Raw genomic sequence first — 14610 nt, 5'->3', positions numbered from 1 at the left:
CGTGTGTGTGTGCGTGTGTGTATGTGCGTGTGTGCGTGTGTGTGCGTGCATGTGTGTGTGTGCGTGCGTGTGCGTGCGTGTGTGTGTGCGTGTGTGTGTGCGTGTGCGTGCGTGTATGTGCGTGTGTGTGCGTGCGTGTGCGTGCGTGTGCGTGCGTGTGCGTGCATATGTGTGTGCGTGTGTGCGTGCGTGTGCGTGTGTGTGCGCGCGTGTGTGCGCGCGTGTGCGTGTGTGCGCGTGTGTGCGTGTGTGTGCGTGTGTGTGCGTGCATGTGTGCGTCTGTGCGCGTGTGCGCACACGTGAGCACACCACTGGGCCCAGCTGGCGGAGAGTCCCATCACGTCCTCACAGTTTGTTCTGCAAGATGTCCAGCCCCAGTTCTGATGGGGACCAGCCAGCCGGACTGTGACCCCTTCACTTCTCTCACCCTGTGCCGACTCATCCCACTGCAAACGTGGGCCCTGCTGGAGTGTCAGAACTGTGTGGGGACATGTGTGACGTGAGGGCTGGGCTGATCCCTTCTGCTAGCTCTTTTGCGACTGGATCTGAACCAGTCTCCATCTAGCCTTGTTTCTCTGAGGGCTTCAATCAGTGTCCATACAGATTCGTTCACTGGAGCCCAGGGGTGGTGCTGGGTCCTTCGTCTCCCTCGTCTATTACAGGCTTAGAACCGTCTTACGGTCTAGTCCAACCTGCGTCTGGGTTGTGCTCCAAGGCCCTGCTTACACCCTCCCCAACATTCCTCTTGCCTTTGGCTCCTGTTAAGGAATGAACTAGGGGTCATGGGGGTCATGGAGGGGAGAAGGGGCATCATGAAGGAAAACCCAATTCCCCCTCTGAAAGTGGGTTCTTTGAACTATATGTTTGGGGGAAGTTCCTCTGGATACTAATTTGAATTTATATACCTCATGTTTTGGGGGTTTGACGTATATATATGCATATATATTTCATAATATTGGGAAGGTTTTGATGCTAGAAAAATCAAAACTAAAGAATCTTCAAAAATGGTACTTAAATTAGAACCAGAAACCAGGCTTTCCTGAGAGTCGGCTTTGGCGCTGTTTGCTGTTAGGCCTGCAGCTGTTTTGATGTTTGTGTGACCAGTGGATTTACCTGAGTATCACCCAGTTCCTGGGGACATGCTGGTGCTGAGCCTTGCCGCATTTTCCAAATGGCTGTAAGGACATTAACCGGCTCCAGAAGAGGGAGCTCTGACCGGAAAAAATGCGTCCGCCATCTTGGTTCCAGTCTCTCCTATCAGCCGTCAGCCATTTATCTCACCAGCAAACCAGGAGGCCGGTCCTGAGTTGACCACACCACAGAGCAATGTCCTGTTGTTCGGGAAAGCAACATCCGAACTCAACAGAAGAGACATCCCTGCAGTGTTTAATGCCACGCCCACACCCTCGCCAGGCTACCGCACCCCAGAATTCCCTCGAGAACCTCATCGTAGGCCACTGCCATCTCCGCCTGCGGCACCCTTGCCCAGTATTTGCTGGGCTTGTCACCCACAGCGATGAGGAGTTAGACGGAGGGTGCGTGGGGAGAAACACAACTGTGCAGTGGGAGGCGGGGAAGAAATAAGGCATGCTTTGACAACTGGCAACGGGAAGTGGGGAGAAACGGGCTTCCTGCATCAGGCAGAGGATGGTGTGGGTGGGAAAGGGGACCCAGAGAGTGTACAAGGCAGGCTGTATGCCAGGGGCAATACCACTTTAAGAGTAAGTCTTCATACCTTCGAGCCTTCCCCCCACCACCCGGGGTGCTGTGTCTGTGCCCCATTTCTTTTCCTCTCTGAGGATGCTCAGTAGGGGCTACCTCATCCTCATCTTTTTGTGGGACATTCTGGGCCTAAGGAATCTTGAATTTTCTTTCTAACACTGTGCCAAGCAAGGCGGGTGGCATTCCTTTGCCCTTTCTCTTGAGCCAACTTGGAAAGGTACAGCCCTGGGTTCAGTGAGAACCCTGCCAGCAATGGCCCTGCGCGTCCACCACTCTGACACGGGAGTTTCCCCACCGGAGCCCTGCTGAGCCCCCTGGCCCATGCAGGCTCTCCCATGCCTTTCCTCTCCTCGTCCCCGCACCAGCAGCCCGCTTCCTCCCTTCCTGAGTCTCCGGGGGTGACACACCCTGCCAGATGCTCATCCCTTAAAGATTAATTGTGTATATGTGATTGTGTGTGTCTTCATGTTTTCATCACTTTCCTCTGTGGTTTTAGACTTGGTCAAAAGTACTCGTCTTGGTATTGCACTGTTGTGTGCATGAGATGATTGGGAGGAGGCCCCATGTGGTACATGAAAGGGCCCTGTCCCCTTTCCTTGTCTGTGATCACTGGCATTTGAGGGGGTGGGTTTCTGGGAGAGGGCAGGTGAATGTCCTCGTGTAAATCTTTGTGACTGGTGTGTTTTGAAGTCGTCGGTATTGCTCTGTGAGGGGACATCGCCACCTGGTGCTCATGAGGTGTATGTGCAGAATAATAAATGGCAAGTGAACAACCGCAAATCCTTGTCGGCCTTCTGCTTTCTGTAGCTCAGGGCACCTATCCACGAACCAGTTGGGGTACTTCCCTGAGCCTAGAAGCAACTACAGTCCCTTCCAGTGAGTGGGGTAGGGGGCGTCCCTTTCCTCTATTTGCTTTTCACATCTTTTCCACCCACACATTTGACCAAAAGACCTGGCTTGACTTTTGGTTCCTCTAAAGAAAACAGACCACATGACAGGGGAAACAAGTAAATGAACCTGTGGGGAAAAGATCTTAAAAACCATGAATGTTCACTTCTTTTAAAGTTCCCTTTGCCTGGCCGCACTAAAGTGTGTGTTTCAATAGTTCACAAACTGTTCTTTTCTCAAGTAAATGTTTAGTATCAATCATCCTGATGTGAATGAGGACACAAAAAATAAAATGCAAGTGCAAAGCAACCTTTGTTCCCCAACTGTGTCTCCAATTCTGAGAGTCCACGGACTATGCTTTTCTCGACAGCTGGACTGGCCTTCCCACAGACCCCAGCCTGAGCTCACCAGCCAGGAGAGCAGGGCTGGGAGCCCTCCCTGGGGGGCTCCGACCCTGGGCAAGGACTTGAGGAAAGTATAATACACCATGAAGTCTCCTATTCCCGTTTCCTCCAGGTGAACAGTTGGACAGTGATCCTTAAGTACATATTTTAATGCATATTCATGTGCAGTGTTGTTAGCCAAAATACAAGTTGGTGAGGTTTTTCATGTCCACGGGCAGCCAGTGCATTAAAAGCCTGGAAGCCTACTGCTCTGTTCTCACTCTGACTCAGTAATATTCAAAGAATTCATGGGAAAGTCCGTATTTGCAGAACGGTGGTTAGCTCGGCTGAAACTTACCCCACAAAACACCCCGAGGTTTAGAGGAACATTTTCATGCTTAAGAGGCAGGGTTAAGTGAAGGGGGTGGTAGAAACTGGTGTCCCCAGCTGAGCAGTCGGGAAAGTGGGGCCCCACCTCCTTCATTCCCTTCTCCTTCTCACAGAGGGAGGAGAGGAAGGCCCCTCCTGCCAGCTGTCCCACAGGCTGGGACGCTCCCAGCTCCTCAGAAGGAGGACCTATTGTGAACCTAAACCCTTGATTGTGAATGTGAACCAGGGAAAGACAAATTATCCTTCAGAGAACATCACTCACTAATGACAATTGATTTGGTGAGAAATATATAACTTTTAAAAATGTTTAGGGAAGGGCCCTGGCTGGTTGGCTCAGTGGTAAAGTGTCAGCCTAGCGTGTGAAAGTCTGGGGTTTGATTCCTGGTCAGGGCACACAGGAGAAGTACCCATTTGCTTCTCTACCCCTCCCCCTCTCCTTCCTCTCTATCTCTCTCTTCCCCTCCCGCAGCCAAGGCTCCATTGGAGCAAAGTTGACCCGGGTGCCAAGGATGGCTCCACTGCTTCCACCTCAGGCACTAGAATGACTCCGGTTGCAACAGAGCAACACCCTAAATGGACAGAGCATTGCCCTCCTAGTGGACTTGCTGGGTGGATCCTGGTCAGATGCATGCGGGAGTCTGTCTTTCTGCCTCCCCACTTCTTGCTTCAGAAAAACAAACACACAAACAAATAAATAAATAAATGTTTAAGAAGGACATTCATAGGTTTACCCTGATTATTACAATTAGGCGAGATTGGTTTTTTGTTTTAGGAGATAGTGAGGCAGACTCCCACATGTGCCCTGACCAGGATCCACCCAGCAACCCTGTCTAGGGCCAATGCTCGAGTATTGAGCTATTTTTAAAGCCTGGGTCTGGAGCATCCTAATGGATCTATCCTCAGCGCCCAGAGCCACACTTGAACCAATCGAGCCACTAGCTGTGGGAGGGCAAGAGAGTGAGAAAGGGGAGAAAGGGAGAAAAGCAGTTGGTTGTTTCTCCTGTGTGCCCTGACAGGAAATCCAACCAGGGATGTCCATATGCTGGGCTGATGTTCTAACCAATGAGCCACTGGCCAGGGCTAGAGATTGATATTAAAACTGGGTGAAACTCCAAGTGCTAGGTGACAGTCATGCATCCTGTCAGGTGCCCCTGGCAAGTCAACCAGGAGCTGAAAGCAATATGTCACAAAAGGTGTTGGATGTCTTTTTTGTTTCATTTGAAAGCATGCATTTGATCATGCAAGCCCCCTTTCTGCTGGAAAAATTAAGGTAGGGTACATAGGTGGTGTCTGTTCTGTTTTGGTTTCCAGGAGGATGTAAAACTGAAGTGTAGGCTTACATTTTCTTGCTTTATTCCTTGGCTGCCATCCCCAGAAAAATGCAGGCTTCCTGTTGGAACATGCTGTGCGTGGGGTGGGGAGTGCGTGTGGCAGGAGTCAGGAAGGGGAAGGGCCCCTCGTGGGAGAGGAAGGGGTTGCACTTCGGTAACATAGACCAGGAAACTGTAATACGTGATTTACCCAAATCTGTGCTCTTTTCTTTGCCCCGTTTATGACGAGCTAAGAGAAGGAAGCCAGGGAGGTAGTTGTGGATAAGAATTCCAATTTCCCCTCAGCACCGGGCTCTTTTCCAGTTATTATCCTTGTCTCACCTACTCTTTTTCTACAAAGTATTCATCCCCCTTGCCATCCTAATAGAGGTTTATAAGTTAAAATATTTTTCTGAGGACTGTGAGCTAGTCCAAAGACCAAGGGTGGTCTGGTCTAAGGAAGTCTAAAACTGTGGGGAAGTTGGAAAACCTGGGTTTGGTTTAAGCAACATTTTCCTGTTCAGATGGTGTTGAAATGACTCAGAAGAGATGACACAGAACCCCCAAAGCTGAACAGCTGTGGCCAAACGGGGCTTCTGTGTCTTCTGGGGGCTCCGTCAGCCTCCGGGAACGGAGGCAGCTTTTATAAAACAAAATAGTTGGAGGGTATCCAACTTAAAGGTAGATTTCTTTTTTTTTTTTTTCTTCTTCATTTTTTTCAAGGCAGAAATTCTTACAGCTCATAAATTGGAAACCACAGCCAACCTCAGATTAAATGCATCATGTCCAAATTCAAGTGTCAACATTTCTTTCGCCTCTCTTTTTACCCTTCTGCATTCAGGTGAAAATAATGAACGGTGCACACAGGGAAAAGAAAGCCACTTTATGTTTTAATACGTAGGATGACTTTTGCTTAAAAAGTCACACAACTTCTCCCCAGCCCCCACCCCAAACTCATCTATGTAGCTCTATTAATTTCCTGGCCCAAAGAACTAAAGAAGTCACAAAGTTATACCTGTGTTTGGTTGCACTTGCCACTTTAATAGAAAGAAGGAAACACAGGCTGGATGCTCTGCCCGGAAATGAAACAGTTTCCCGGGAGAGATTTAGGCTGAGCGCTGCTCCTGCTCTTGGTCAGGGGGGTCTCTGGTCTCCACTGTGCCGGGAGCCAGGCTCTGCCTCTCGCCCTCCATTTCCTGGTATCCGCTCCTCTTGTACCTCCGGGTGCGATAGACGACCAGGGCGATGAGCACTGCCAGCACAGTGGTGACGCCCACCGTGACCCCGGCAGCTTCTCCCCCTGACAGACCGCTGCGGTTCCCACGGATGACCTTCATGGTCCTGCGCAGCTCCAGCGGCTCGCCCAGCCTCCACTGGTTGGTCTGGAAGTCTTTGATCCAGGAGCTTGAAGTCTCCGTATTAGTCACTATGACAGTGTTGGTGGCAGCCTGACTCATGAGGGGTGGCCGGGTATAAGGCGGGAGCCTGGCGGGGGGCAGAGACCCCCCTGTAAAGAGCCCTGACTTGACACAGTAGGACACTTGGCACCCGTCGCTGATGACGGCTAGGTGTTGGCTGAAGCCCCCAGGACATTTTTTCAGGGCAGGTGCCCCTAAGTCTCTGGATATGGCAGAATCCACCAAGGGGTTCCCAACTGCACAGCTAAAGAACCCACCGAAGGGGACCGAAAACCTATATCCCAACTCATAGTCCTGAGAGGCACATACCTTGAGGCTTTCAAAGAGTCGTAACTGGAAATAGCCCGCAGGGCACGACTGTGCATTTGTCAGAGGGTTAATGCTTTTACCACTGAACAGGCCCCCGAAGAGCAGTCCTGAGTTTTCTGGTACTTGGTCACTGGCCACACACCAAAAAGCCTTAAATTCAGCCTTTGCCACTCGGAACACATCTTCACACACCGTCTTGCAGAAGACAAAGAGGGTGCACTTCCTTGCACACTCCAGGCCATTGTAACCTTCCTCGTGGGTCTGGGTGAGCAGGTGGATGGGGGAGTAGCCAGAGGGGCAGGAGAAATCGCCAGTGAGAGGATTCCTCTGCTCCAAGTGTTGGCAGACGAGGACAGCCTCGCTCCCTGACAGCTGGGTGCATTCCTGATAAACCCCACCAAAGGTGAAGTTGGTCATTTTCCCCTCGCAAGAGCCGTCGTCGGTGTTGGCCTGAAAGTTGAAGTTGGGCGAGTTGAGATCCGTGCATCCGGGGTAGGTGTTGAAGCTGTAGTAGCGTCTCACAGCAGCTTCCACCGTCTTGGACAACTTCCTCACCAACGGCCCCGGCAAGTCGGGCAGCATGTCGGGGTTGATGAAGAAGGGCAGGGGCAGGCCAGCGCGGTCTATGGCCACCAGGTGGTTGCCGATGCCCTGCTGCCAGGTCTGGAGCGTGATGCCTGGGTAAAAAGGAACCCCGCCCATGCTTTGCACCCTGGAGTTGGTCCGGTTTGAGAGGTAGGCCTTGGCGAAGGCATTCTGGGAGGTGTAGTTCTCCTCCAACTTAAAGTTCATGATGTTGAGGAAGGCAGCTCCGGCAGAGGCGGTCACAGCGCTGCGGCTGCTCTGGCTGTCCTGGAGGAAGGAGGAGCGGATGTGGTCCTCCTGGATGAGGACAGCCCCCGCGTCCACGCTGGTGATGACATGGGTGCCGTAGTTGAGGACCAGGAGCTCGGCCAAGTAGGTGGCCATCCGTGTCTGGTTGTTCTCCAGACGGTCAGAGATGTCCAGGAGCAACTTCCTAAACCCCAAGTTTAGTTCTGAGACGGGGTTGATTTTGACTGTGTACATCAGGTTTCTAACCTGAACCTGAGTGGTCACAGCCTGGTCCTTCACTTGAAGGGTCTTCATCCTCTGGAACTCCGCGGAGAACTTGCCGTTGACTTTGGAGAAAAGGGAGAGCTCCGTGTTGATGGAGAAGGAGGTGCTGCTCTGGTAGTTCGCCCAGGACTCCAGGATCTCCGAGTTCATCTCCAGGTTGCTCTGTTTCTGGGGGATGGTGAAGACTTCATCGGGAAGGATGTACTGCCCGTCCTCCGTGGTCCTGCAGTCGCTGTAAGTCAAGTCCATCACCCGCCCCATGTCCACATTCCGCAGATTGTCCCAGCCCCCTCCAGGCAGGACTTCCAGAACGGGGAGTGTCAGGGCATCCTTGCACTTCTGAAAGCCAGCCTCGTGTGTCTCTCCCAGAGGCCTGTCCACTTTAGCCCAGGCCGCCACTGCCCAGAGGAGGAGCGAAACCCCTAAGCGGCTCATGGTTCAGACGGCCCCGGCCACAACCCAGCCCTACACAGCAGCCAGCGAGCTCAGTGCAAACTGAACCGACGGCAAAGAAAGCAGTTGCTGAAACAATAAAAAAAAAAAAAAATCAACAGTTCTCCTAAAGCCACCAGTTCCTCTTTAGGCGAGTCTAACTGCAAAGTAGGGAAACGAGAGTCTACTGGAACACCGTGGTTCATCGGGACTTTGCAGCAATCTCGGTGCGCTGGATATCCCGAACAGTGCACTGTCTTACCTGCCTCCTGCTGCCCCTTGCTGGGCTCTCGCTGCCACAGCAGGGCACTCAGAAGATGTGCCACCACCTGCCTTACGGTTTCCTCCACACACACGGTCTGCATTGGTTTTGCTTTCTATTCGCTCTCTTGACGTAGTAAATATTTCCTGGTCGTTCCATCTGGAAGGCCAGTACTAGCTTCTTCACACTGTAAATGCAGAGGTAAATGGCGGCATCACTCTGGCTGAGACAGCCTGCCTCCACCGTTCCTAGGCTAGAGGTGGGTCCAGGCCAAGGCCCGGGTTTCCCATTCACATGAGGGTGAAGGCTGTCCCACAGAAGAAAGGAGTGAAAATCTTGGCCACAAGTTCTGTAGAGTTTCCTGGTGCTAAGCCTGAATAGTCCCAGCTTTGGGAATAGTGTTATCTTGGGGGGGGGGGGGGGGGGGTTGAAGGGATCCAAAGAGGATTCCACTTGCTATACACTGGGAACTCCAGTCCGTATTGTCCTCAGCATTCAAAGTGAAGGTGATGGGTTCCCATACTGTATTTGTTCCTTTTCAGACAGAAATGTTGGAACAAAGAGAAAATCCACACTAGAATCTAGAGTTTGATTTAGCAAAAGAAAACAGTGGCCAAAGAATATATGTGTATACATACTTACACAGTGTGTGTGTGTGTGTGTGTGTGTGTGTGTGTGTGTGTGTAGCTGGCAATAACCTGGTACCTGTTGTTATAACTGTCATTCCACTGTCAAGAGCAGTGTAATCAGTATAGGTGCACAATAAAGAATGTGGCTCTTGGCCCTGGCCAGTTGGCTCAGTGGTAGAGCATTGGCCTGGCATGCGGAAGTCCCGGGTTCGATTCCCGGCCAGGGCACACAGAAGAGGCGCCCATCTGCTTCTCCACCCCTCCTTCTCTGTCTCTCTCTTCCCCTCCCGCAGCCGAGGCTCCATTGGAGCAAAAGATGGCCCGGGTGCTGGGGATGGCTCCTTGGCCTCTGCCCCAGGCGCTAGAGTGGCTCTGGTTGTGACAGAGCGACGCCCCGAATGGGCAGAGCATCGCCCCCTGGTGGGCATGCCAGGTGGATCCCGGTCAGGCACATGCAGGAGTCTGTCTGACTGCCTCCCCATTTCCAGCTTCAGGAAAATACAAAAAAAAAAAAAAAAAAAAAAAAAGAATGTGGCTCTTCATTACTTATTGTTTTAAATAAAAGCAACAATTCACTTGTTATATCATTAGAAGCTAACTTCAAGGCTTTCCCCCTTAAATCAGGAACAAGACAGGGTTGTCCACTCTCTCCACTGTTATTTAATGTGGTACTAGAGGTTCTAGCCAGAGCAATCAGACAAGACAAAGAAATAAAAGGCATCCATATCGGAAAAGAAGAAGTAAAGGTATCACTTTTTGCAGATGATATGATCCTATACATCGAAAACCCCAAAGAATCCACAAAAAGACTACTAGAAACAATAAGCCAATACAGTAAGGTCGCAGGATACAAAATTAACATACAGAAGTCAATAGCCTTTCTATATGCCAACAATGAAACAATTGAGAACGAACTCAAAAGAATAATCCCCTTCACGATTGCAACAAAAAAAATAAAATACTTAGGAATAAACATAACAAAAAATGTAAGGGACTTATATAATGAAAACTATAAACCATTGTTAAGAGAAATTGAGAAAGATATAATGAGATGGAAGAATATTCCTTGTTCTTGGTTAGGAAGAATAAATATAATCAAGATGGCTATATTACCCAAAGCAATATACAAATTTAATGCAATTCCCATCAAAATTCCAATGACATTTTTTAAAGAAATAGAGCAAAAAATCATCAGATTTATATGGAACTATAAAAAACCCCGAATAGCCAAAGCAATCCTAAAGAAAAAGAATGAAGCTGGGGGCATTACAATACCTGACTTCAAACTCTATTATAGGGACACGACAATCAAAACAGCATGGTATTGGCAGAAAATTAGACACTCAGACCAATGGAACAGAATAGAAAGTCCAGAAATAAAACCACATATATATATTCAAATAATTTTTGATAAAGGGGCCAAGAACATACAATGGAGAAAAGAAAGCCTCTTCAATAAATGGTGCTGGGAAAACTGGAAAGCCACATGCAAAAGAATGAAACTGGACTACACTTTGTCCCCCTGTACTAAAATTAACTCAAAATGGATCAAAGATCTAAACATAAGACCTGAAACAATAAAGTACATAGAAGAAGACATAGGTACTAAATTCATGGACCTGGGTTTTAAAGAGCATTTTATGAATTTGACTCCAATGGCAAGAGAAGTGAAGGCAAAAATTAATGAATGGGACTACATCAGACTAAGAAGTTTTTGCTCAGCAAGAGAAACTGATAACAAAATAAACAGAAAGCCAACTAAATGGGAAATGATATTTTCAAACAACAGCTCAGATAAGGGCCTAATATCCAAAATATAAAAAGAACTCATAAAACTCAACAACAAATAAACAAACAATCCAATAAAAAAATGGGAAGAGGACATGAACAGACACTTCTCCCAGGAGGAAGTACAAATGGCCAACAGATATATGAAAAGATGCTCATCTTCTTTAGTTATTAGAGAAATGCAAATCAAAACGGCAATGAGATACCACCTCACACCTGTTAGATTAGCTATTATTAATAAGACAGGTAATAGTAAATGTTGGAGAGGCTGTGGAGAAAAAGGAACCCTCATACACTGTTGGTGGGAATGTAAAGTAGTACAACCATTATGGAAGAAAGTATGGTGGTTCCTCAAAAAACTGAAAATAGTACTACCTTATGACCCAGCAATCCCTCTACTGGGTATATACCCCAAAAATTCAGAAACATTGATACGTAAAGACACATGCAGCCCCATGTTCATTGCAGCATTGTTCACAGTGGCCAGGACATGGAAACAACCAAAAAGCCCATCAATAGATGACTGGATAAAGAAGATGTGGCACATATACACTATGGAATACTACTCAGCCATAAGAAATGATGACATCGGATCATTTACAGCAAAATGGTGGGATCTTGATAACATTATACGAAGTGAAATAAGTAAATCAGAAAAAACCAGGAACTGCATTATTCCATACGTAGGTGGGACATAAAAGTGAAACTAAGAGACATTGATAAGAGTGTGGTGGTTACGGGGGGAGGGGGGAAAGGGAGAGGGAAAGGGGGAGGGGGAGGGGCACAAAGAAAACTAGATAGAAGGTGACAGAGGACAATCTGACTTTGGGTGATGGGTATGCAACATAATTGAACAACAAGATAACCTGGACATGTTATCTTTGAATATATGTATCCTGATTTATTGATGTGGCCCCATTAAAAAAATAAAATTATAATTAAAAAAAACAAAAAAAAAGAAGCTAACTTCACAAATTTTCTTTAGTGTACTAATGCTAGGACATTAGACCCCATAATTTAGAATAGTGTTTCCAGCCTCACTGATCTAGTACCAGGATTAACTAACAAGCCCAGCTCTGTCGACTCTTTGGGACAACTAGGGCACATCTTAGTATACTGAGTGGTAGCCATGGAAACCAGAGGAGTGAACAGACTTCCCAGTGCACTCTCATGGCTCCCCAAATCAGTCCATGAACCGGATGCAGTGCTGAGGTTGAAAAAGGTGATGTTTCCATTTGTAAGTATCGGCTACACTGTCACCTGGGTGCATCCTGGGAAGACTGTCTCCAGGAATCAAACTGCCTCAGATTGCCACGGATGCAACTGATAGTGTTTTCAGAAAGTATGGGGCTAGTTGCTGACTTTCACAAGATGAGCTTCACTAGATTTTATTAAAATAATGATTGTATTGTGTTCTGAAAACCAGAAATAGACATTCTGGGTCTATTCATGCCTGAGTTACCATGCTTCAGGAAACTCACTTACACCCAAGAATGGTTAATTTGTGACCCTGTGTTCAGTATATATCTGGCTAGAGAAGCAAGCCTCTGCACACAATGTCCTGGTTAACTTACAAAGCAGTTCTGACTTTATAGCTGAGTAGAATAATCCAAGTATTAGAAAAATTAGAGTTAAATACCCTTTAGTACTTCCAATAATTCTGTTGAATAGCCATACGTTTTCTTCAAACTGTTTCAGGGTTAATTCATCAGAACCAGAAAACGCTCAGTTATACAGTTTTGAAGACATGCTAACAATTTCCTGCTCTTTATTTTCCCTTTAATAAATCCTGTTGAGACTTCACTCTTCTGCAAGAAGAATATAAGTAAGATGAATATCGAAAAATTGAAAATAGCTAAAAGAACCAATAAGAGTAAAATTACTTTGCATCTATATGACAAAATATTCCATAACCATCATAGTTAATATTCAAACAATTTTAAAAACAGAAGAAATTCTTATGCTGTAATATTCAGTGAAAAAAAGCATGATACACATTCAACATGCTTTCAACTATATATAAATAAAGAAAACTAGAAGGATATATAATAACCTGTTGACAGTGTTATATATAGTTTGTAGGTTTTTGTGGCCCCTGAGAAGAAAGAATCATTTGATGTGACCCTCAAGGCCGGGTTTATCTGCTGAGGTGGACTCCCCATGGTCAACCAAGGGTTCCAATTTTATGCATAATGGAGTCTAGAAGCCATTTACTGACAGGGGCTCATCACTCTGTATACCAGGAAGAACATCAGACTGGACCTTTGGCCTCCCACACTATACCCTGTTTGTTTACACTATCTGAGTCAACCACTGCAGGGAAGCCCTGATTTTACCTCTCTACCAATAGACTGAGACATGCCTCATCCAATCAGAACTATGCAAGTCATTTGCATCTATACTGACTAATCAAAACTGCACAATTTAGACCAATCAAAACTGTGTGGTTTGGATACCTCATTTACATAAAATGACATAATCAACAACCACAGGACCTTTGCCTCTCCTTTGTCTTAGTGGAACACAATTTAGATTGCTATCTGAATCGGTGTCTCCCAGGCTGCAACTCCTTCAAAAATATGCTTTTTATTCTTCTTTAGAGTCCAAAATTAATTTTGACTTATAGTTCTATTATTTAAATGTTTTCCTCTTACTTTTCTGTATTTTATGAGTTTTCAACAATGAGCATGTCTTTGATCATTTGACAATTTTTTATTGAGCACCTACCAAGTACCAAACTCAGGGATGGGTACTGAGCCATCATTACTTTTGTACTCAGTAAAATAACCAACAAATAAAAATGAAATTTAAAAAATGAAAGAACTTATTTCTGGAATTTCCATTTACCTGAAATGGGCCAGAGCCTATATGACTCCTTGATTGTGGTGCTCACGAAAGTTCTCTTTTCAGTCCCCAGGGAAACAATGAAAAGAGAAGTACAAATAATGCGAATTTCAGTTCAACTGAAATTTGCATGCCAACAGCGGGCACTGCTGCTCACAATGGTCAAGGGTGAGGAAGCAACCTCAAGTTTGACCGCTGTGTCACACCCACTTCTTTCTAGCTTTATTCTGCTCACCAGCAAATTCCTCTACTTTCTTCTTGTACTGAAGTGCACGTGCAATCCCACAAACTCTCCAGATGGCCACACTCAAGGGCCCCTGTCTAAAAAGCAGACTTTGGTCTCTAAAAGAAAAAGTCAACATTTCTACAAAAGGTATCCGTCTGTGTTTCAGAAGAGCAATTTCACTTCCTCCAACAGGAGGCCAGAGGGAAGTCCCATGTCTGCTTTCTTTCTTAGTTTGAGCGCGTGCATCCTTCCAGCACCCTCTCATGCAGAGCCGTGCCATGATTCAGGTCTGAGGTTCAGTCCTGTGGGGGCTTGGCGCTGGTCCAGATGTTTCCTACTTCTGCATTTCACCTGCGGTCTGAAATGCTGTGTGGGGGAAGGCTGGGGGGGGGCTTCCTGGCTATGTTTTAGCAGGAATCTAGGAAACTAGTCTGAAAACTGACAAATGATTGCTAAGTGGATCACAGAACTCTGACTTTTATAGACTCTGGAATAAGCTTGCTTCCAGAAAATCTAGGAGGTGTATCCGTCAACAGAGTGACAATGTTTTCTTTTCTGAACTGATGATTCCTATGCCAATGTTTTCAGAGTTGCTTTGTCAGCTTCTTCCCTTCAAAGACTGCTCTTCCCATCAGAATTGTTTGTGTCCTGACCACATGAATAAGAACAGAGTGGTTTCTTGACTCCAATTAATCTTGTGGGTAAAAACAGAAGGCCCATGTGAAATTCTGCATATGCCCGTTAAAGCTAAACCAGAATTTGGCAGCCTTCAGCCATTGGCTTTATTTATTTTTTCTCTACTAACACTTTGCCCTCCCAATTTTTTAAGTTCTTTTCTCTTCATCAACTCTTTCCTTCTGCTCTCCTTTCTCTTGGCAATTTCCATATTTAGGTTTAGAGGATATAAGGCT

General features: G+C 46.8%; 1 protein-coding gene across 1 annotated transcript; it reads right to left on the bottom strand.

Annotated features, from left to right (window-relative positions):
* Positions 1–5713: 5713 nt before the first annotated feature.
* On the bottom strand, positions 5714–8292 carry MPEG1 (macrophage expressed 1). The gene has a single exon (XM_066361322.1). The coding sequence runs from the start codon at positions 7951–7953 to the stop codon at positions 5800–5802; it is 2154 nt and encodes a 717-aa protein (XP_066217419.1). The 5' UTR covers positions 7954–8292; the 3' UTR covers positions 5714–5799.
* Positions 8293–14610: the final 6318 nt, after the last annotated feature.

This window comes from Saccopteryx leptura, chromosome 1, assembly GCF_036850995.1.
Source record: "Saccopteryx leptura isolate mSacLep1 chromosome 1, mSacLep1_pri_phased_curated, whole genome shotgun sequence".
NCBI classification, from domain to species: Eukaryota; Metazoa; Chordata; class Mammalia; order Chiroptera; family Emballonuridae; genus Saccopteryx; species Saccopteryx leptura.
This window is presented reverse-complemented; position numbering and strand designations above follow the sequence as displayed.